We start from the raw sequence: 25,333 nt of genomic DNA, 5'->3' as shown, positions 1-25,333 counted from the left end.
CTGGCCCTCTTCTCCCGGTAATCGTAGACTTGTACGGCTGCGTTGTGGGGTACCCTGTAGGAGACCACCATGGTCTTGTCCCTGACCTTCCTGTCTTCCACCTCATGGCGGTCCGATCGGTTGGCCAGGGGGTCCTTGCTGGAGCACAGCAGGGCCTCCACGTTTTGAGGCAGCTCCTTGGGCCACAGCTCCTCGTCCTGCGTCAGCATGTAGGTGTGGCCAATAACGGCACGAACCTGGGATCAAAGAAGCTTGATGTACGTGCTGGAGGAGTGATGACACACTCTTATTGCTACTGTGAACCACTGTCAAACTATCAGTGGATGGTCTACATACGCATAGGTACTTTATCAGTGTGAATAAATACATTCCCAATGAACAATGATCATGGAAATAGGGATTTGAAACACCAGTCATTCACCTTTCCAGTCTTAATGTCCCTGACATAGATTCCCTCGTTTTCATCCAATGGAATGGCCTGTCGCCGTAGGAACACTTCCACAGTTGCTGGAGGCACATACTCAACTGGGCCACGCAGCATCCAGCGGTCGCCCGGGCGACGGATGATCCCGGTCTTTCTTACCGGCATGGCCCTCTGCTCTCCCAGTCCATCTTCATCCTCTTCTTCCTCTTCCTCAAGCTGGCAGAGAGAATCAAGGATAAATAAAGAGGGAAAGCGGAAGGTGATACATTGAACTAAGGGGTGGGCTAAGCATGGATGCAAATGGGCAATGCACTGACAGAGGAAGAAAGAAAAAAGGGGATAAACAAGGCAGAATTGAACGGAAAACAGAAAGAAAGAAAGAGCGCACGCTGCAGATCTGGTTCAGTGAGTATGTAAGGGGAGTATGATGTAGAGTAGTGCTTCTCAATCTTTTTTCAATAATGTACCCCCTATCACATTTTCTCAGCCATACCCCCTGACCCAGTGGTGTAGTGGTAAAAATAGAGGTGGGTAAACTATGAATGTTATTATTTATTTATTTACCCCCCCCCACATGCATTGACCGGACCGTGAGACACACGCATTTCAGCCCCTTCACAGAGGCTTGACAACCCTGTTTATTTATTCATTTTTACGTTTCATTAGGCCTATTTGGATGGAACCGGTAAGGTTGGCTTGTATCTGCATCCTCGTAATTAAAAGAACGTTAATAATAGTAGGCTAGCCGTTTGTCCCTGTCTTAATGCGATGTTGTGCAAACCAAAACAATGTTTACAAACGTGAATTGATCACTCTGTACTTGAGGCCTTTTGCGGGCATCTGTGGGAGTAGGAGCACTCGATGGTCTCTTCAAAAATCGCCTGATATCCATGGCTAATTAATCCATTCCGAACAGGTAAACTAATCCACAACGTGTGTGTACATACTTTGTGGATCCTGATTGGTGTCGCCGCCGCAGCTGCAACGCATTGATTGGAGGGTCACAGACCCTACAGCGCAGATGAAATGATTCAGACTACAGCGTTTATATGTTAAACAATATGAAATTTAGTCTGGTGTTTTAAAATTACACGCAATTTATTTTCGGATTATTCCAAAAGCAGAATACGAGGCGCAGGGAACTTAGATGTGCGTAAACGTGCATAAACGCTATTTAGAGGTGGATAAAGGCTATTTCCGAATTTCGGGAGGTGCGTAAACAGCGTTTACGTGCGTTCAGCCCCCACTACATCCCTGCCCTGACCGGCTCCTAACATTTGAGCCTATGACTAGTGATGTGCCATCAGTATGAGATTTATTAAACATTGTAAATGAAAAACATTTGCAAAAAATAAACAATGTAATAACCGATCATGCAGTTCAAGTACCCCTCGACTGGCCCCGAACATGTTTGGTAAAAAAAAAAAACAATATAAATGATATATAGTGATGCTTTTTTGCTTTAGACATTATTTAAATGTCTGTTTGTTTCCAGTAAAGCAACTGGCTGCTTCCCGCTCTGCATGATTCATCATAAATCAAATTCTTCTTCTCTGATTTAGGTAGTTTACAATCACATTTTAAATAGAAACATTTTATATAAAATGTAGTTCATATAAACATTTTATTAAACTTTATTAAACTGATTTTGTATGTATTTTTAAATATATATATATATATATATATATATATATGTTATCAATCTCACTTACCCCCTACAGTACCGCAACGTACCCCTAGGGCATATGTGTCAAATTCAAGGCCCGCGGGACACATCTGGCCAGGCGTACAATTATATCTGGCCTGCGAGATCATTTTATCTATATTTTTTAATGGCCCAGCGATATGAAGAACCAATAACACACAAACTACAAATCCCACAATGCAGCGCAACAGCTGCCTTATGATGCGCGCTGTGTGCGCTCGCATTAAAGATCCTGTAAAGCAAATTCCATGATTTGCTTCTCAGTACAGTATAAACATGTGAAATGAGTTCCTGAAAGCATGTGCAAAGCGCCAAAACTTTGTCGCACTGAAGTTACCGTAGAACAGTTTCTCTTCTGTTTTCAGATCAGGTTTTAATGGGCGGAGCCAAAAAAATTACCTATCTACGTAATTTTGACCCATCTACGTCAGATCACTGAATGGCTCCTCCTGCTGTACTGTCATTGTAGACTACATCAGCTAGCTAGCTAGCTTCAGGATGTCTCCCTCCACCCGCAACTGCATCTTCCCTGGATGCAAGAACTTCAGCTGCGGTGCAACACTATTTAATTTCTCTATTGCTGAGGAAAGGAAAAATAGGAGGATTGATTTGGTGAAGAGCCACGCTGATGGAAAGCTTCGGATAAACTCCAACAGCCGCCTCTGCAGTGACCATTTCACGGCGGATAATTTTAACATGGACCAGAGACAGACGGGGTTCAGGGATGCACGGCTTCTCTTGCAGCGCGAAGCCGTACCGAGCATTGCCCTCCTGGCCGTTCCTCCTCCGGTCGCACCTGGACCATCCACCGCCGCCAGCAGTTCATCACTCAGTTCTGTGTGCTTGTTATAATTGTACTAGATAACTTTTCCAGAGGTATCTCTGCTATAATTATTGCAAACCGCTAACTTGATATTAGGCTACTCGATGTAGAATTATGTTATTTTGGTGAAATGGTAGCTAATGTGCTAGAAGTAGTTGGAGAGCTGTCTGCTGTCTCTGCTGTAAATGTTTACTCCTGTTTTACAGCTCAGGGGAACATTTCATTTATATGCATCTGTATGTTTCACTTATTGAACAAATAAATTCTAATTCTATACTGTTTTGTTCGGCTTGACGTGGCGTCCATTATCTGGGTCGTAGGTAGGCAGTGAGGGGCGGAGCTTCAGCTCCTTCAGGCGACACGCCCCCCCCCCCCAGTCTCAAGCAGAGAAGAGTGCTGATTTTCTCACGATTTCAAAGCTTAATTTAACATGTCTGTGTTTTTTTCTCATTCGAATTTGGATGGGTAGTGTGGTTAACTGTGGAAGTCACTATCTAGCATCACATCAAACCCAGAATACGTCCTAAATTTGGGCTAATCCCCGAATGTTTACAACGTCTGGCTCCACGCCTGATTAACACTTGGATCGATAAGCAGTCTCGAAAATTGTATCAATATAAAAAATTATACGATCCCTTTCCGTAATCATGATACCCCCAAAACATGTTCACTGCACCCCCATTCAAAGCAGGCTGCAATCTGGCCCTGGACAGGCTCGCCCATAAGGGGGAAAGGGGGGAAAACTTTCTGGGGCCCAGCCGCGGTGCCAGCAATAATCATGTTCATCCTAAATATTTCGCGAGCGCAGAATTCCGACAAAAACCCGCTGAATTTCAAATAGAATGCATTGGTCTGAGGCAAAATGTAAATAATCTTGTCAACTCATATTACGTCTCTAATCTTTCTAAATATTTTACCTGTAAACAGAGCCCATTGCCATCAGTGTAGGTAGGTCTGTGATAGCAATCGAAGGAAGTCTGTCAAGCCATAAACTGATACAGTAACGTTCACGTTAGACTAGCTACTGTAGCCAATATTAAAATGTTAGTCAAAACCCGAAGATTCAGCCCTGAAGATAATTGACACGGAAACACTTATCAACCAAAATTACGGCAATAGACAGGGCCAGGGAGTTTTCAGGCGATCTTTATGAGGATAGATCAATACTTTTTTGCAAAGTCTGTCAACATTCAATCGACAATATTCTGTGTCAAACTGTTGTGGAACATCTTAGGTCGCTCCGACATAAGAACAGGAAGGCTAGTGGAATTCCGCAGATGATGTGAAAACAATCTGCAGATTTTGTTTGGGCTTGCTCACTGCATCACTGAGTAAGTCTCTCTCGGTTAACATGATTTTTTATGTAGGAGAGAGAGAGCACACACGCACATGCGTCAATATAAGTAAAGCCCTATTTGGGGTGGGCCCATTCACTGGACCTTTTCAGGGTCCCAACAATTTCTATGGGCGGGCCCTGGATGGAAGTCAGTTTCAAGAAAGATGGGAAAGCGAATACATGTTTTCAAGGAGAAAAAACGGTATGTATTTTGTGTTATGAGGCGATGCCGGTCGTTAAAGAGTACAATCTCCGTCTGCATTTTGACACCAAACACAGAGATATGTAACCAACTTTAGCCTCCAAAAAAACAGCAGATGGTCCAAGAATTAAAAGGCGGACTGCAATCGCAGAATATGTTAACAAAAGCTACAGCTAAAAACAATGTTTTTACATCGGAGTTACAACTGGCCCTTTGAGGGCAACCATAATGCTGATGTGGCCCTCTGTGAAAATGAGTTTGACACCCCTGCCCTAGGGTACCCCCATTTGAGAATCACTGATAGAGTATACATGTCCTTCTCTAATAGTTCCAGTAAAACTGGCCATACCAAACAAAACTGTAAGTTGTAACTTTTGAGTTTCTATCCTTCCTTACTATGCATTCATTCTGCTCCGTATCCCCTCCTCCTCCTCTACCTCTCTGCCCTCTTTCTCTCCATCCTCACCCCTTCCCTCACACTGAGTGAAAACATTTAAACCACCACCATGTGACGAAGTTGAGTGGAAGGAGCAGTTTCCACCTGCTTCGTCACAGGGAAATGGTTGTTAACTTTGCATTGCCTCACTTAATTTTAAACACACCACAAAACTCACAACACATCTATCATCAGTTGATTTATTAAGCGTAGCAGGACGCCTCTGAGTGTGCAGTTAGCTATTTCAAGCAGTGTTTCTGTGTAGTGGAGCTTACCAACAAATATCGTCAGTTAAAGAGTGATCGTGCATTTCCGGGTTACCTAGGCTATATCCAAGGGTGGCCAGGTTCACTGACAATTTCCGATATATGTATTTTTTTTATCTGTGTATGCTTTTATGGCATGAAGTGTTTACTGTTACCTACTGTTTTTTTATGGCAGCAAGAGTTGTGCATAAATGTTAAATTATGTGTAGTACTATAGTTCATTCAGTAGGAGTGGTTTATCTGGGGTAGAGCCTATAAAAGCAGGGGCATGTCTAGAACATTTTGAACAGGGTGGCCAGGCAGGGGCACAGCCTCAGAGCAGGTTGGCCATCAACCACTTATCGAGACTCAAGGTCACATTTTTTATCTACCCTTTTTGTTGTTGGTAACACTGCGTGTTATCTCAATAAACTAATCATTTTCTATTAAAGATCCTGTAAAGTGGAATTGAAAACGAGTTTCAAGTTCACCACACCACCGAATAATGTGTTATTAACTACCCATCCAAATTAGAATGAAAAAAAAACAGACAAGTATGTTAAATTAGGCTTTGAAATTGTAAGAAAATTAGCAGTCTTCTCTGTTCGAGACTGGGGGGGCCTGTCGCCTGAAGGAGCTGAAGCTCGGCCACCTCGCTGGAAGGCGCCGCCTCTCTCACGTAAGCTACCTACGACCCAGATAATGGACGCTACGTCAAGACGAACAAAACAGTATATAATTAGAATGTAGCCTATTTCTTCAATGAGTGAAACATACAGATGCATATAAATGAAATATTCCCCTGAGCTGTAACACAGGAGTACACATTTACATTTATTCATTTAGCAGACGCTTTTATCCAAAGCGACTTCCAAGAGAGAGCTTTACAAAGTGCATAGGTCACTGATCATAACAACAAGATAGCCACAAAAACATTGCGAGTAGCCAAAACATGAAGCACACATTGTGAACAACCAAAGTAAGTGCCAAAGGGAAGAACCATAAGAGCATGTAGTTAAACAAGTTACAATTAAACAACATGAACCGCTATAAGTGCAAGTGTACCTGTGGAAAAAACAAGCAACAATAATAAAAACAATATATCACAGCGAGTACAAACATTTTAAATCAGTTACCACTAACCACAAGAGCAACAAGTGGCCACTCCCTGGACACTCGGTCGGCCAACGCTGGACCTGGTCGCGAGTCTCCCGGTCCTGTCCTACAGCTATAAAGTTGAACAATGGATTTTGGTGTTTCAAAACCCATTGACACTGTATGACTATGTTTAGCCTGTGTTCTGCTCATCTCTCTCACCAACCGTCTCTGGAGGAGGGGATCCCTCTCTGAATTGCTCCTCCCAAGGTTTCTTCCATTTTTTCTCCTGTTGGGAGTTTTTCCTTGTCTTCCTTGAGGGTTTAGGTTAGTTGAGGGGCAGTTCTATGGGCGTATGTGAAGCCCTCTGTGACATGCTTGCATGTAAAAAGGGCTATACAAATACATTTGATTTGATTTGGACACGCCCCTGTATAAAAGGAGGGCACACTTCAGTTGGGGAACTGCATGAGCGTGAGCCATCCAGATTATGTCTGTCATCGATGCAGACTCATGTCAGTTCAATGTGTCTATGCATGTAATGTGTTTTGTCTCCATGTCCACGGGCTGCAGCCTACATTAAAGAGCACCTTTTGCATTTTTTATACTCTTTCATTCTAAGTCTCATCTCTACTGGACCCTATGGTACATTACCCTACGACCATGCAAGGTGGTGTGGAGAGGCTCCGTCAAAAAGTCTAACTTTTATTTTTATAAATTACCGAACTTCCAATGGTGTGCTTTTATTTTGAAAGGTGTGTAGGCTCACACCATGCTGCTCGCATTCTAGAACACAAATGTCAAAGTATCAATCAAAACTGCAGCGCTGTTTGTTTCATGTTTTGAACATTACATATAGACATTGTGCAAATTGTTTTGTGAAATAAATTATGTTTCAGAAATGAAATCATGTTTGGGTCGTGAGTTAATGAACAAGGACAAATGTGGGTCCTGAAGTTAGACCAGTTGAGAACCACCGCCCTACAACACACCAAAAAAAGACCCCTCCGGTTTTCACCTTCTCAGTGTCGTTGAAGGCCTCCACAGCCCTTAACACCAGCCCCTCCTCCTCTGAGAGCACATAGATGTCCTGGATGCCTGTCTCCAGATGCTCCCCTGGCTGTAGGAAGAAGGACCGTTCACCCTGAGAGAGAAAGGAAGAGACAATGCAAAAAAGATGAGAAGATAGGTGTCGCACAATAAATGGCTGTATTTATAGTCAGTTTGGTCCTTTCTTGTCTTGAGAAGAGGGGCACGAGGTCTCACCTTGACAACCCTCTTCTGCCCCAGTTGGGGCTTGCCATCTGGTCCGACAGGGTCAAGGATTACACAGTACTGTCTACTGCTCAGAGTGGTCACGCCAACCACACCTACTACCTCCTCAGCCACGGAGGGAATATGTGCCTCCCGGTCTGCCATGGTCACCAGCCACTCCTCCCCTGTGCGTCGGTCTCGACCACCTGCATCCCGGAAGGCGCGAAGTGCACGCACATGCAGCGCTTTCTGAGAGAGGCATGGAAAAGAGAGCGTGTGATGGTTATTAACTTTCAGTATCATATTAAATAACATCCCATATCCAGTGCACTAGACATGACCAACGTTACAGTAATAAATAAGGAACAATTATTAAATCATTGACTAAATCATGTTTACATTATTAAATTAAATTTTAAATCAAGTTGAAAAAAGGGTATAGAAGTTTTAATGAACAACAGTGATAGAGTTTTACGATGACAAGCTCATTTAAACACTCCTCCAGTCCAAGCATTTTTGTGCCATAAATTAATCATACGTAAAAATATATATTTGGTTTTGGCAGACTAGCTGGCCTACACAAAATAAAAACTTTTATAATGCTAATTTTATCTATGGTAAGAATAACACATGATCTTAATCCTAAAATAATTTGAGCCATAACCATATCATGTATTGTAATTCTGCCACAACAGAGGCAGAAAGATGGATTACCTTGTCAGTGAGGATGAAAGCATTGACAATGTCCAGGACCTCCTCATGAACCCCAGGTAGATAAGCTCCCACCTTGCTCACCTGCCACTCCTCACCTAGGGAAAACAACACACAAACACACCCACTCATCCCTCATGTTTGTGTATGGCGTGTGTTTGTACTGTATGTGTGGAGCATACCCTGTAGCAAACATTTGGAAGATCAAATCAGTATAATAACTCCTTCAGGACAAACTAAATACAAAATAAATGTCTCCTGTCTCCATTTATATTGTCCTAGATCTGGATTATTTATCAAACCTGGCATATATTTCATACTTTATAGTGGCATACATTGAAATAATGTATATACATGGCGAATGCTGCATGTTTGGGATTATTAATACAAAGTGTGATGGAACAATTTCATATATGACATTAGGTTTAATGTTAAACTTTGTGAAATGTCAAATGTATTCTGTGAAAAGGGTGTTAGCTAATGAGGGGGTTGTAAGTGAGGACTGTTAAGATAAAAGAATGTTTAGAACAGATGTGACCTTTGACTTGGAGATTGTGGAGAAGGTGTTTAGATTAGGAGAATCTTGTCTTTTCAGTGAAGAGTTCATTTGGAGGTTTCTGTTGGTCACACGCTGTCTAATTTGATCGATAATGCCTGAGACCAGGGGTCAAATGTATCAAAGTCATTGGTGGCCAAGCAACGAAGCTGCGGAGCCACTGAAGTGTTTCTATCTTTTCTTATTATTGGGTGTGCTTTGCCTTCGGCAAGGGCACAACCTTTGTTCTCTCACATATATATTTATTGGGTGTGCTCAAGCCTTCGGCGAGAGCACAACCTTGGTTCTCTCACATATATATATATATATTTTATATAACGTCGGTGTCAAAAGTTTCGTCTTGTTAGCGATTGAGTTGCTTGTATTGTCATTCATGTTCCGTTGCACGGTTTAGGAAGTTACAACGTTTTTGTGGCAAAAAGTGCTTTTTGTCAACAAAGGGAACTCAGTGCTAGCCTACGTCACAACGTTAGCAACAACGCATGGATACAACGTGCATAGATGTGCTGTTGCACAGCGAGTATCGTATTGTGCCGTGGTGAACTAGCAGCAAATGTACATTTAAGCAAATCAAGACTTGCATGTACAGTAAGTAATGTCACATTTAATAATGTATTTAAACTCAAGCTTATGTGGTGTGTCGCTGTCTTCAATGCCACAGCCTGAACTTTATGTCAAAAGAAACATTCTAATTTCCGGCGCTTTAGCCATTTCCCCCTCAATAAATGTCAAGCTTATTTAAGTTTTTGCGGGCATATTTTCAGTTAGCAGATGGTACTGTTTGAATCGCGATTCCATCTGAAATACTGCCGGTGAAAACATTGTTACAGTAGCTTGTTTCAAAGGGGGTTCTTAATTATGCACTATGAGTAGGCTAAATGCTTGAAAAATGTCACTAGAAGGGAAAAACGTAAGGGGACGGACCCACCTGCAACCGACGCAAGCACACCCTACAATTTCCCCAGAAATTGTACCCTCTCTAGTTATTCTTAATGTTTCTTTTCCCAACCCTAAGCATCCGTCAATATTTGGACTACATAGAAAGCGTCGATGTCAAAAGTTTTGTCTTGGTAGCGATTGCGTTGCTTGTATTTTTATTTACGTTCCGTTGCATGGTTTAAGTTTAAATTACGTTTTTGTGGCGAAAAGTGAAGCTAACGGTGGCTAACTTGCGGCGGTCTATGATCCATCTGATCCATTCCTCACAAATACATTTTCGTTGTAGGATTTATTATGACATTAGATTACAAGTAAACGATTTATTGGTGAAATTATCATTGTGGTTTCAAACCAGTGTAGCTCACTGCAACTCTGTAGCCTACGCAAGACACACTAGTACAGTAGCTAACAAAAACATCTCCACGGCTGTTTAAGAAGTCAAACGGCGACAGAACAGGGCACTCCCCTTCCTTAGCTTAAATAAAAAAGTATTTCAATAGGTGAAACTATCTGACTACTAACCTGAACTTCATTGCCATAGCAATAACTTTGTCAATCTGTCATGAAAATAATTAATATCAGCCTAAACCGTACAACGGAACGTTAAATCAAATTCAACCAACGCAATCGCTACCAAGACGAACACAGCAGTAGTCTACTAGTACTGTACCGTAGTAGTACAATTTACTGGGGCAGCTTCTCCACACAGGACTACATCGCATTTTGCGTTGTCACTGACAATGATCGCTACCAGTGAGCTTTTTATGAATGAACGATTTTACACTAAATAAATGGCAAGCTTATTTACATTTACGTTTTAGGCATATTTTCAGTTAGCAGATGGTACTGTAAGTCGCTCTGGATAAGAGCGTCTGCTAAATGACTAAATGTAAATGTAAGTAATTCAAGACTTGCAAGTACAGTACAGTAAGTAATTTCACATTAAATAATGTATTTAAACTCAAGCTTGTGTGGTGTGTCGCTGTCTTCAATGCCACAGCCTAAACTTGATGTCAAAAGAAACGTTTTTAATTTCCAGCACATTCAAACAATCCCCTTACTGTACTTTGGCTAGCAACAGCAGCTAGGCTAGCTTGCTTGTAGCACAATTTACAGAGGTCAGCTTCTCCACCGTGCAGGGCTCTCGTCTAAGATCAAATGGTCGTATTTGGCATTGTTACTGACAATGATCGCTTCCAGCAAACTTCTTTTGAATGAGCCATTTCCCCCTTAATAAATGTCAAGCTTATTTACTTTTTTTGTGGGCATATTTTCTGTTAGCAGATGGTACTGTTTCAATCGTGATTCCAGTGCGTGTCCACTGCAGCGACGCAAATCGCTTGCCATCGCTTGCCTTCCCACAGTGCACCACGCTCGGGGGCGTGTCAGATAGATGAATATAGAGTTGTAGTTCTCTAGAGTCACTGTTGTAGTTCGTATAACGTCATGGCAAAGTGTGCAGACTTGGGTTTACGACGTACTCGCAATATCGATCAAAATACAACTTTTACACACGTTAAGCAAAAATCAGATACACTGGCTAGCTGTTGCACGATTTTGTCTACTGCACACAATACCGATATAATTTTTTCCCAGTAAGATTGTAAATAATTGTATGCATAGGCCTAGCTGGATTTTGATAACCACACCCTGTATTCAGAACCAACAAATTACATTCCCTCCCGCTCTTTTATATATTTTTGGAGGGAATACATTGGTATAAATATAGATGCAGTCCGATACTCTATCATTCATCATGAATAACATTCAGAGGATTGCTTTCATCGCCCTGCTCTACTGCCGGAGAGCTTATCACCGGCTGCTTCAGGAGCTGCGACTGGACGATGACATGTTTCAGCGGTATTTCAGGCTGAACCGGGCCGAGTTCGATGACCTGCTGACCAGAGTGGGACCCCGGATAGCGAGGCTAAACACCTCGTTCCGCGAGGCGATCAGCCCAGCTGAACGCCTCGCTATTTGTCTACGGTAAGCCTTAAGAGCATTTATAGTAAACAGTTAATATATCAGTGTTCTCGGACATAAATTTACATTTACATTTAGTCATTTAGCAGACGCTCTTATCCAGAGCGACTTACAGTAAGTACATTGACATTCCCCCGAGGCAAGTAGGGTGAAGTGCCTTGCCCAAGGACACAACGTCAGTTTGCATGACCGGGACATTGCTGAAGGCTTCCTTCAGAGGTGGAACTTCCCAATGAGGCCTTTCCTCTGCAGAGCGACCTCATTGCGCCCCTTCCCTGGGACAAACCTCGCCAGGGAGAAGAGGATGTTCAACTACCGCCTCAGCCGTGCCAGGTTGACAGTAGAGTGTGCCTTTGGCATACTCTCCACCCAGTGGAGAATGTATCGGCGCGTCATTGGTGTCAACCCGGCATGTGTGAAGGCCACCTGCATCCTCCACAACTACATCCGGAGGTCCAGGAGAGGTGCCAGGGGATGTCCAGCAGCCAGTCCTGGCCAGGAGGGGTCAGCAGGTCTCCAGGAGGCTCCACGAGCGGGCAGCAACAACGCTGCACGTGCAGCAATTCGTGTGAGGGACGCATTCACTGCATATTTCAATGCAGAAGGTGCAGTGCCCTGGCAGAAATCTGTTGTATAGCCCGTCTCATTAAGAAACAAAGGCTCTTTTAAGACCCACCCACATTAATCACAAAAAAAGCATACAGTTCCAGAATGTTCTTTTCATAAAATATGAGCTTAAATCATTGTTTTTCTTATCATTATTAATTTTCACAACCAACAATTTATAGTAAATACCCAGCCCATTCAATAAAAGAAACACAAAGTTTTGTCAGTGACATTTTTTATATTACATGTCACTCTGTGTGGCCTGCCTCTCTGCCTCAAAAAACATGCGGTGAATGTTGAACTTTAATTCGGACCGCGTAGCTGGTGGCAGTCTTTTCAGTGCAGGGAGAAGGCTTTAAAAAAAAAGCTCATCCTCTGCTTGAGGTGGTGGAAGAGGAGCAGGTGTCTGGGCCTGCTCCATAGCACCAAGCATCCTCTCCTCGAATTCGGTCAGCCTCTGTTTGCGCACCCTCTTTCGGCCAGAGGATGCTGGGGGCTGGCTAGTGGTTGCAGCTGGGGAAGCTCTCGCCTCATTGGCAGGGGTTTCTGGCTCGCTGTCTGGCTGTGTGGCACTGGCTGCTGTCTGCTCTGCATCTTCACTGGCCTGGCTGACTGGGGATGTGGTGGCAGGCCTCTGGAAGTTGCTGCTGGAGTCCCTGTACTCCATAAATGGAGCCAGGTACCCCATCACAGCAGCATACTTCCAACTTTCACAAGTTTTGTGATTGGAAAGACCTGCTCCACTCCTGCTCAACTCTTTCTCCCTGTTCTTCTCCCTCTTGTAGCTGTCCCTCAAATTCTTCCCCTTTTTTTTGCAAACCTCAGCTAGAAATAAATTATTTGAAAAGTGTTTAATAGACCTACACGTTGACGTGTAAAAACGTTGTATTATTACTCGAAGTCTCTGCAAGTCTGTCGATACAACTAGGGAGTCCCAGCCGGGCTAACTAGGCTAGCTAGCTCTAGTTACCACAGAACAAAGTTACGTAATTTGAAAGTACAAAATACCCACCAGGAGCACCAACACCTTCGGCAACCTTGCGCCAAGCATCGTTTTTTTTATTTACATCTCTGTACGAATACAGAGATGTGTCATACAACACCGGGTAAGCAGCTACACAAGCAATTATTTTCTCCTCCATTCTGAAACTGAGAGCTAGAAATGTTTACCATGGTTGCTACGTTACGAGAAACAGGAAAACATCGCTATAACATGGCCATCGCTAGCGAAAATCGCTCTTCATTTGCATAAAGTTGAGAAAATCTCAACTCGAATCGCTTGAATTGCGTGGCGTCGCTACCCACAATGCACCACGCAAGCGATTCGCCCTGCTCCATTGAAAATGAATGGAAAACATGTTGTCGCTCGCATCGCGTCGCTGCAGTGGACACGCACTGTTATACTGACGGTGACAACGTTTTTACTTAGAATAGCTTGTTTCAAGGGGGTTCAGCTTGTTTCAAAGGGGGTTCTTAATGAATGAATGCAATATTATGAGTGGGCTAAATGCTTGAAAATATCACTACTGTAGAAGGGAAAAACTTAAGGTGACGTTTAAGTCATATAGGTTAGGTTCATTCTACATTTACATTGTCATTTAGAAGACGCCCGTATCCAGAGCGACTTACAGTAAGTACAGGGACATGCTACACTTCACTTTTTGTATTTTGAATTGTAGCTACATGAGAAGCAACAAATGTAGGCTATGCTTTTAAATCCATGCAATCTTCATAAATAATAAGTAGGTATTTTTATATAAAATATACAGAAATTACAGTTAATAAACGGACCCATCTGCAACCAACGCAAGCAAGCACACCCACAATTTCCTCAGAAATTGTACCCTCTCTAGTTTAATTTGTAATTAATACATTTTGTTTGTCAATTAGGCATTAAATTATAAAATTTGTCATTTATTTAAGCTTTGTATTATATAATTATTGATTTATTCAAGTATTTAACCATTCAATTATTTATTTATTTAGTTTTGGCCCCTATAATCCTCCATAAATATGTATAGTTTATATATATATAGCCAGTGTTGTGCACGTTCATACCTCTCATGAACTAGTTCAAAGTTCAGTTCATACAAGTGAATATGAATCGTTCACGTTCATCATTTAAATTCTGAACTAGTTCATAGTTCAGTTCATTTCATAGTTTTAAGGTGTGTGTTTACTGTGTGTAAAAATCCCGCAAAAAATAAGGTGCATCAGATCAGATGTATTCGCTGAGTCTGCGTCTCTGCTTTCACTTGGTGCAATTTGGACATGGTGCAAGCATTCGATTTAAACAGCGTCTCTCCTCAGGAGAAGGAAAACATTCCGTAACATTTTAGCTAGACCTCAAATAATATGAACGTGTTCACCGTTCAAATTCATTATTTTTCATTAAGTTGTCTTATAAAAATGAACGGGTTCTTTTGAACTCGTTCATGCACAACACTGTACATAGCCTATATATAATTATGTGCAAAAGGATTAATTATAGTAAGTGCATTTGTTTCACATACATTTGTGTGCAGACAATGGCATAAGCACAATTCGTATGTCCCATTATTTTAGAGCGACAACAATAATTTATGATTGCAAATAAGATATGTTTTGTAAAGCAGATAAAAATAACTAATATTTTTTTTGCATGTACTCAAACATGGGTCAAATGAATCATTAGCCGATAAAATCTAGGTATTTAAGGCGAATTACCGTATTTTTCGGAAATAAAACCGAGGTTTATAACCCGATTTAAAAATTCTCTTGTGGTGGTGCGGTTTATATTTCGAAGCGGCTTATAGAACGTTTTTATAACAAAACAACAGTATAAACACTTTTTTCGTGAAAGCTATTTAACCCGTTAAGGAGTAGCGTTGCACATATGTGATGGTTCGAATGCGGGTCTCACAGAGTAACGTCGCATATATGCGTAGCCGGTGAAGCCATCTCCTTCAAATTAGTTTTTGCAGGTTGGGATGTCTGCTAGCATGGGAGTACCCTTGCTACGAGTATTATGCTAGCTAACTTAGCCCGGAAGCTAACTAAAGCTAGCTAGCTACTGTTTCGGAAAAATAACTTAGCTACACATTGGGGACCGTCGGATATATTTAGAACTCACGCTTCTCAAGCTAAATATTAGTTAATTCCCGGGCAGTAGAACACATACATTACGCAGTGTTTCCTCTGGGATTTTCTTTTAGCACCCGGACCCCTCGAAGAATACAAACAACAAAAATCACCAGTTAACTTAATTAAAATTTGCAAGAACTATAGACTAATACAAAAACAGGCTTAAAGGTCACATGACATGAAAACTTTACTTTAGGAAGTTATTTAACATTAATATGAGTTCCCCTAGCCTGCCTTTGGTCCGCCAGTGGCTAGAATTTTCGATAGGTGTAAACCAAGCCCTGGGTGTTCTTCTCCGCCTTTGAGAAAATGAAGGCTCAATTGCTCTGTTTGAAAATCTCCTTGTGATATCACAAGGAGGAAGGTTACCTCCCCTCTCTCTGCTTTGCCCACCCAGATAATCTGGCCCGCCCATAAGAAACTGAGCTACGACCGTGCAAAGGCGAGTGCGCTTTTTCGGTTTTTCCTGGAGAGACATCAAGGCGAGCAAACGAACAAAGCATAACAGTTGCTCAGTGCTTGGATGTACAAATGAAGAAAACAAATATTTTGTTAGTTCCTTCATCCGAGCCTCTGCACAACCAGTATCTGAATTTTATTTTCGCTGGAAATGCGCCGACACAACTTCCCAAAGTTTTGCATGTCTGCGCCAAACATTTCAGCTACAACTTTTTCCACAACTCGGGACAATACAAAGCTGGCCTTGCTGAAATTAAATTCTGGATCAGTACTAACTCTCCTTGGTCCAGCTACAAACCTCGGTAGTTAACTAAAAAAAGTAGTAAACTAACGCTATATCATTTTGTTTTTTTACTGTATATGGTTACCTAGCTTGCTACCCTTAGAATGTGGCTGTAACATTAGCTCTGCAGCTAATAGCTGAGTTACTGTCGCTAATGTAAAGGTAGATAGCATCAAGTATGTGTGTGAATACACATGCTGTAACGCGAGTGTTGTACACTTCTTTGTTATTTGGATAACCGTTCTGCTTTTGGTGTTATGGCGCGCGCGATATCCGCCTTTCCCCTCATTGAAATGACTATGAGTGTGCACCTCTGCAAACCAGGGTGATCAGATGAGAATGGGCAAATTCGAGGCATCTTACAGCAAAGGGGCTATGATACATCCATTGTAAACATTAGCGCATGGTGCCGCCCCTCTCCTCCTCATTAGCATTTAAAGCTACAGACACAGAAACGGCACGTCTTGAGGAAAGCTCATTGTGGGACTGCTCGTAGTGGCAGTAATTATGCACCAAGGCTTAATTTCGGGAAAGAGACTTCAGATACAGTATTAGGGGACCACTAAGGCCTATATAAAAGCATCCAAAAACAGCATGTCATGTGACCTTTAAATGAACTGACAACATAAGTTATACGACTTACAGTTCTCAAGGACGCACACACGCAATCTCAACTGCGGTGTGAAGCGCGTGCCCGTGCTATTCTCCGACATGCACTCTAACAATCACTGCTGATAGACGGCCAATTTTTTTTTACAGCCCTATTCCTGATACCGTGGCGGCAGAAATGTAGCCGTGGCGGGCCGCTGTTACGCACACAACGGTGTGACACAACGGCATGCTGTACTGCCTATACTCGTCCATTGCTTGGGATCATTGTTCCCGTATAAAGTGCGGGATATATTCCAGTGCGGTTTATACTCAGATTTACGAACACAAAGCTCCCTTCTGGTGAGGTGCGGTTTCTAGAAAATGTGGCTTATTTTCCAAAAATTCAGTAGTCAATACTCAAACTATAGTTTGCGATCAGTAGGTCTATAGAAGGAGCTATTGAAATAGTCTCATAAACATTCAAGGGTCTGATAGATCCAGTTGTCCTGGCAAAACAGTTATTGTTCTTTATTTATTGTCAGGGCACGGTCCAAGTATTGCAAAAATGAGAGAAGTGTATGTTTGGAACTTCTAAGCTAGAAGCTACGATCTCTGCTTTCTCTCCCGTTTATCCTGCTCTCAAATGTTTGCTTCTGAACAATACATTATAATGTGGCTTGTGTGTTTATATCAACACAAAATGGTGCAAAAATTATATGCTAGTTTCTAATTAGGCTACTGCTTATTGCTGGTGGAGTTTAGTAGGTTGTAGTAACTGGATTTGAGTAGACCATTGAATGTTTATGATGTCCCTGTGTTTGTTTATATTTTTGACTGGGAAAAACAACGCAATCTTGTCAGCCAACTATAAAATGTTGATATGTCTGGTTACTATAGACCAACCGCAGTCTAGCCTAACCCGCAACGTGTTTGACATTCTTTAGCCAATAAATTACATTTTGCTAATTGATTGATAATCACCGACTAACAACACGGAAATGAATGACAGATTGATGAAGGCACATTCATTTTAAGACCGTGCCTTTGCTCCGTGCAACAAGCGCCATCTAGCGATCATTACATGTCAGTAAAAACACCCGTCTGTAGACTCGTGGGTCAATTTGACCCCTAGCGGAGCTATAAGTAGGGGGAAATGGCTTGGCGCTCTATAATAATAATAACTAGAGAGGGTACAATTTCTGGGGAAATTGTGGAGTGTGCTCCTGTATTTTTGTACGCCCTTCGACTGGTTAGCACCTGCGATTCTCACGCATCAGAAGTCTAGTAGACTGGTTAGCTCCTGTGATTCCCACACAGCTGAAGTCTAGTAGTTAGCTAGGTCTGAATCTAGGAGCAAAACGGAGCACATCTGCCAGCTGTAGGTATATGCAGATAGCAACGCTAGTGCTAAATAACTATTGATATGGTTGGCTCCATGACGCCGGGTAAGTAGGGTTCACGAGACTGCTCACCAAAAGAACTAAGAGAAACCTACTTTTCTAGCAGATTAAAATATTAAGTAGGTACCTAGCGAAAAGTAGCCTCAACTTTCCAAGACTTTTAGCAACGGTACTAATGCTGAGGGCTTGCTGATATCGCTGTCTGTCTTACTAGAACGTCGTATCTATGCGTCCTTGCTAACATCTGATGACGTTGTGACGTTAGGCTAGCACTATTTGCCGCAAAATGTTGTAAGCTCCTAAACCGTGCAACGGAACGTAAATAAAAATACAAGCAATGCAATCGCTAACAAGACAAACCTTTTGACACCAATGTAGTCCAAATATTGAGGGATTCTTAGGGATGGGAAAATGAATAATAAATAAAGAAATATATATGAGAGAGAACAATGGTTGTGCTCGCCGAAGGCTTGAGCACACCCAATAATAAGAAGACTTTATTTATATAGCACATTTCATACAAGAATTGCAGCTCAAGGTGCTTTACATAAAATCAATAAAAACAATATTAAGTAATAAAACCGTTCTTAATACAGGCCGCAGTCTTTGCGGTAATCCAGATATCCCAATATAAAATTTTGATAAAATGTAACAAAAACACAGGCCGCTTCTAGTGTTAAATATCAAAACTGAAGATAGGTTTCTCATCAGAATTTGGTGAGGTTCTTCTTTTAGGTGCATCATGATCATCATCTGATTCATGGCCAGATGGTTTTGTGTTATTGTCTGATGTATCAAGTGCGGGAGACAGGCGTAGACACTCTCCATGTAAGATACAATCTGCAGTTTGTCATGTGCTTATTGTCCAATGTTTGTGTTAAAGATGGATGTTTCTGTGTTAAATTGTTGTTAATAAATAAGTATTTGATAGAGATTTAACCGTTTTATTAAGATTGATTCTCAAAATTTCCACCACAGAACTGATTCCAAAATATTGCTTTTGGAAACAGGATTAGTGATCTTGTCCGTTAAATACTGAAGAGGTCTATCATCAACAACTGATAAATGTATAATAATTAAAGATTACAACTAAATGATTACTTTACTCTTATACAGTTTTGAATGTTCTGAATATAATAAACAATGTTTGATCTATACCCTGCTATATTAGCTAATGAGAACATGACCTTTGGTCATCTCCAGGAGAGAAATGTGGGATCTATGAATTAAGTTGCTTGTATCCTTGATAAACTGTCATTATGCTGTTTGCTAATGCCTGCATAGTCATAAGTTAGTTATTTATAAGATGCAACTAGGGAATGTTTGAGACACTAGGTCACAATGTTACCATTTCTATGAACCATCTAAAGACTAAACAAACGCTATCTAGCACCATGAATGCAGCACCTTCTGTCTGTGCTGTAACTTTATTCTGTATAAAATTATACTGTGTTTAGCATTCCTTGTGTGCAGAGAGGCCTACCCCCAAATCTGAACTCTGGGTAAACATACAAGCCCCTTATCTTGGGGCTAAGGACTAAGAAGAGGGCGGTTTGTTTGTTTATTTAAAGGAGATACTGTTTGACAGAGCTAGAAGGAAGACAGGTCCGGTGACCATTAGCTTGTCACCTAGTGGGGGTAGGGTTGATGTTGTAAATGTCCATTGCAAGGGACGCACACACGTAAACATGCACGCACACACGCGTGCCAGGTCTATGCAAGGGAGCCAATGAAGGAAGAGCCATGGGACATTTGCATGCATTGTTTTAACCAATGACTGTCATGAGCGGGTCTGTTTAAATAGGTAGCTAGCACAACATGCTAGCGAACAACTTTGTAGCACAATGGCGTGTGATGTTTTGTCTCCTTGCGGCCGCAAGCAATAAAGCTGTCTTAACTTGTTCACTGATAGACTGTGCAATGCTTGATAGATTAATATTTCTGACAGCTTGCGAAGGCTATGTTGATGTCACCCCCTAATGTTTCTTGAGAGTAAAACTTCCCACATTGTGATACTATTTAATTGCCCTTCATTCCTGTATTCATTGTCCAGTCCTCTGAGATCCTCAACTTGAGCGTATCAGACAACTGCACCTTACAAATCTGTAATAAATACAGGGTTCGTATAGATACTGTACAAAGGACTTTTCAAGGACTACAATCAGAGATCTCATTTATCAAACATATACTTTATTTACTTTAAATTAATTCTTATTAAAGCTACAAAGGTTATTCAATCAAGAGCAGCGAGAAATTTTCTTTTCTTTTGTTCTTTGATTAACATTAATGAGACGGACAGCAGTGGGTTTGTTAGACGGCTGTCTCTTTAAGACCTGACGCACATGTCGTGGATCTGATAGATTTCTTCCAGCTCTTCACCTTCATTTAAGACTTTTGAAACTCATTTAAGACTGTGTTTACAAGGATACTCGCCAAAAAAAAAATATTTTGACAATTTTCTGTTTCGTCCTCAAGTAGGCCTAATCAATACGGTACTGGCGCGCACTGTCTGAGAAGAAGCAGATTTTCTCTCGGTGTGTGTGTGAGTCGGGTGTGTGTGCAAAGAATACTGCTTCAGACCGCGCTTCTTCAGAACCTAATTGGGTATGCTCAAGCCTTCGGCTGTTCTCTCACATATATATTTATTTATTATTATTTATTTTCACCCCCCTAAGGATCAGTCAATATTTGGACTACATACACAACGGCGGTGTCAAAAGGTTCGTCTTGGTAGCGATTGCGTTGGTTGTATTTTTATTTACGTTCCGTCGCATGGTTTAAGTAGAAATTGCATTTTTGTGGGGAAAAGTGAAGCTAACGGTGGCTAATTTGCTAGCCACAGTCACTGACGTTACTAACGTCACTACGTCACGAAAACACGCGTGACTACCTGTAGCAGAACATTCGTTTCACATCTGTTAACTTGGGGGATAGCTAGGCTAACTATAGCTTTACTGCAAGGCAGCTGCAGGAACGCCACAAGCAAAGAGGCCAGGGTGATAACTATTTACTCATTTTACTTTGTGATGTGAAACACAATTATGAAATGTAATGTACAATATTAGCTGATATTATTAAGGAAGTAGGCCCACATCTACTTTTGGAAACGGTAGTCTACTATTTCACTGAAGCATTAGCATCATGACATTAGCCTCTGTTGCCCGGGCAACACATACCACAGTGGTCTATGATGCATCTGTTTTCAATCTTTAAAATAAACATTCCTCACAAATACATTTTCGTTGTAGGATTTATTATGACATTACATTACAAGTAAACGATTTGTGGGTGAAATTACCATTACCTGTGGTTTCAAACCAGTGTTGCTCACTGAAACGCTGTAGCCTACGTGAGACAAACGACAACAAAAACATTACACAGCTGTAGGAAGTCAAACGGCGACAGAACATGTTCGGCACTCCCCTTACTTAAATCAAAAGTCTATCTAACTACTAACCTGAACTTCATTGCCACAGCCTAAACATTGTCAATCTGTTCATGAAAATGATTAATATCGCTACCAAGACGAACACAGCAGTAGTCTACTAGTACTGTACCGTAGTAGTACAATTTACCGGGGCAGCTTCTCCACACAGGGCTATATCGCATTTTGCGTTGTTACTGACAATGATCGCTACCAGTGAGCTTTTTATGAATGAGCGATTTTCCACTAAATAAATGTCAAGCTTATTTACGTTTTGGGGGGCATATTTTCAGTTAGCAGATGGGATTGTCTGAATCGCGATTCCATCTTCTACTGCCGGGTAACGTCGTAGAATAATCTTCAAAGGGGGTTCCTTATTAATGAATGCAATGAGTAGGCTGAAAATATCACGAGAAGGGAAAAACTTAAAATGACGTTTAAGTCATAGAGATTAGGTCCATTTTTACACCGGTCTGCCAAATGTATTCGTTTTGATTCAACGATGAGGCTGCCTCTTGCAGGGGAAATGAGAAGACATCTATTTCATTCTACACTTCACTCGTATTTTCAGTTGTAAATGAGCAGCAAAAAAAATGCTTTTAAATCTATTTAATCTTTATAAATAATAAGTATGCATTTTCATATAAAATATACTGAAATCAGTTGTAAAAATGTCATTCAAAAACGGACCCCTGTGCAACCGACGCAAGCAAGCACACCCTACAATTTCCCCAGAAATTGTACCCTCTCTAGTTGATTTCTACTTTGGCTCTTATCGCGCTTGAAAAATACTTAAAGGAATTGAGAGTATGATCATATGCCATAATGCAAACCAAAGAGGCTGAGGCATTCATTTTGAGCGAAAAGACTGTTTTTATGTTTTATAATAAAAAGATTATCACTTCTAAATTACTTTGTAAATTCATATATATCGTCTTTAAATAATTCAAGCACTTTTCAAGTACCTCGTCATAATATGACTGTTTTAAAAGGTTTTCCAGGACTCAAATGTCAAAAAGTCAAATTTAAGTACTTCAAGAACCTTGTACGAACCCTGTAAATACTTAGATTTTGTCTTAAACTTGTACTTGGCAACTAACTTCATTGACTTGGTACTTGGAAATCTGGTTTCCACAAATGCCAGCTTGTGCATGGAAAGTTTACGGTTTATAAATGATGTCCCTGGTGTGCAGTAAATGTCTCTCACCAGTAACCCTGCGCACTCCTCCTCTGTCCACGCCTTCCTTGCGGGCGCGCAGGCGGATGGCTTGGTTCTCCCGAATGACTGTGGCCTTGATGGTCTCTAACACTGCCACCTCCTTCCTGGGAATGTAGGTCCCTGATAGAAGGGGTGGGGGGTTCAGACAAGCTTCATTTTGGCAGATGTTTCCAATTAACATTTAACTTATTTTAGAATATAAACTGTGACAAGGGTAATAATTAAGATGTGTTATGTCCTTATCAAGTTAGCTTTTGACAGAGTGTGAAAAGTTGTGGCTTACCAGGCCCTTCAAAGAGCCATTCATCTCCAGCCACCCTCTTCTCTCCTTCCTCAAAGTCCAGCAGTGCCTGCAGACGCAGCGCGGTGTCTGGATACACAATCTGCAATGCTGTCACGTCCTATGAAAGAGAGAGGCAGAGGTAGAAAGGAAGAAGGAGGTTGAGGTAGAGGCAGTGGGAGAGGTGGAGGTAAAATGAGAGATAGAGATAGGAGGTAGAGGTGTAGGTAGAGGGAGTGCGAACGATAGCGAGAGGAAAAAAGCAATGTAGTGTTCTGTATACTGTATTGTATGTATTAGGGAGGGGCAATTCAATATTCAAAAACTCTGAGATACAGTATGAGGAAATGTGGACAATCATTGAAAGATGCTATTAGATTAGCCTAATTTGAATGTAAACTGTAAAATCTATACTATAGTAGAACGTTTAAATTGAATAACTGGCCCACATAAACCTATTTGCTACCACAGCTAAAAAGGGCCAACTGAGTGCCAAGAGTTTCAAGGTAACTTAGTTTAAGTCAAATAGCACAACAAGCATTAAATGTAATTCAGTAGATTGCAAACTGTTGAGCTCAGTAAGCAACATGTTAACTGCTGTTAGTGTATTTAATTCAACTTTGAATAGGTATTCAAAAAACTGAATGTGAATCAATATTTGAACAATGAAATGTTTAATATTCCTCATCTATTTATTTCCTTCATTGAAACTAGCATACCCTATCCACAACACCTATCCACTGCGTAGTGACGTATTGAACATTTATACTTGAACACCATAGGCCAGAAACCCCTTGACTGTGAGTGTACTGTGGCACCTGTTGAATCTCTTCCCCTGGATAGAGAGGGAAAGGGTCCTGAGTAAGGCGGATCTCCAGATCGGCATGGCGAAGTTTGGCCTGCCCAGATTGGTCAAAGAGCACCTGACCATTGTCGTCGCGGGCAACAGGGTTGATGACCACGCAGTAGTGCCGTGGAGGGACCATTGTCATGCGCACAGGAGAAAACAGTACCCTGCAGAGTCATGTAGATCAACATAACAGAAATGTGTGTTTGTGTTCTTTTTCTTTTCTTTTTTTAAATTCAGACAGGATGAAAGAGGAGTATGTTCAGGAACCCTGTCATAAAGGGAATGTGGATAAATACTGTATGTATTCAATTCCAAAATAAATGTCAGGACCTTATACTGAGTGATAGTCTTGCACAAACCTCATTAATAAATTACACACAGATACAATTCTTTATTAATTGAATGTTACAATAATCACTTTGAAAAAATAAGTATCTACACCATAATAAAGTTGAAAGTAACGATATTACCATGCCCTCAACCACTAACCTCTCATTGTCCTGGCGGATGTAGGTGAGCGGTCCAATCTCCACTCGAGCAATATTTGTGTTCTGATCCAACACATGGATGTAGTGATGGGGTGGGATACGGATGATTGATGCATCCGACAAACTCTGAACTTCTACCCCTCTGCTTCCAAACGTCTTGGATGCCATCTGGGGGGCCGAGAGAGGATTAACCATGACCAGTGAATTTATAATGATTATACCAGTGTTTTCCCACAGATTAGAAAGCAATTTGTGGCGGGGGGGGAGGGTTCGTTACACAGAACTTAAAAAAAAAAAATTAAATATGTATTATGTTGAATGCTATCCTCTCCTACTCTTTCTTCAATGCCTAACGAATCTATCTCTTTCTTTCTCTCCCTGACCCTGTCTTTCTGCTTGAGCAGCACTGGTTGAAGCCTGAAAATATTGTAAACAATTTCTGCATATATGCAGGTAGCAACGCTAGTGCTAAATAACTATTTAGCTGGTTGGCTCCATGACGCCGGGTAAGTAGGGCTCGTGAGACAGCTCACTAAAAGAACGATGGGGAACCCACTTGTCTAGCAGATTAAGACATGTTCGTTGGTACCTAGGGAAAAGTAACCTCAACTTTCCTAGGTCTTTAGCTACGGTACTAATGCTGAAGCCTCGCTGATATCGCATAGTGTCGTTGCTAACGTGTGCTGACGTTGTGACTGTGTGTGTATGTGAGAGACGCGTGAGTGACAGAGAGACGGAGGGAGAGCAGGGAAAGGAAATGCAGCTGAACGAATATGCTGCGTGTTTTAAATATCATTAAAAAAAATAATAACGAAACACAATATGTAGCGGGCGGTGATGATTCTGTGGCACTCTGCCACAAATTAGTCTGTGTGGGAAACACTGTATACAGTAGGGCTGC

The 25,333-nt window shown here is 41.4% G+C and overlaps 1 protein-coding gene across 1 annotated transcript; it reads right to left on the bottom strand.

Annotated features, from left to right (window-relative positions):
* LOC136940256 (major vault protein-like) lies at positions 1 to 24,981 on the bottom strand (the record flags this gene model as incomplete). Its single annotated transcript, XM_067232301.1, has 9 exons — positions 24,434 to 24,981; positions 23,913 to 24,108; positions 23,098 to 23,215; positions 22,803 to 22,934; positions 8,235 to 8,329; positions 7,533 to 7,769; positions 7,285 to 7,410; positions 422 to 640; positions 1 to 236 (listed from the first exon to the last, which is right to left on the bottom strand). Coding segments are annotated over exons 1-9 (1,553 nt in total), but the record flags the coding sequence as incomplete, so codon positions are not given.
* Between the last annotated feature and the right edge of the window lie 352 nt (positions 24,982 to 25,333).

Source organism: Osmerus mordax, unplaced genomic scaffold, assembly GCF_038355195.1.
Source record: "Osmerus mordax isolate fOsmMor3 unplaced genomic scaffold, fOsmMor3.pri Scaffold_95, whole genome shotgun sequence".
In the NCBI taxonomy this organism is placed as follows: Eukaryota; Metazoa; Chordata; class Actinopteri; order Osmeriformes; family Osmeridae; genus Osmerus; species Osmerus mordax.
The sequence above is the reverse complement of the archived record's forward strand: the minus strand, read 5'-3'. Positions and strand labels throughout refer to the sequence as shown.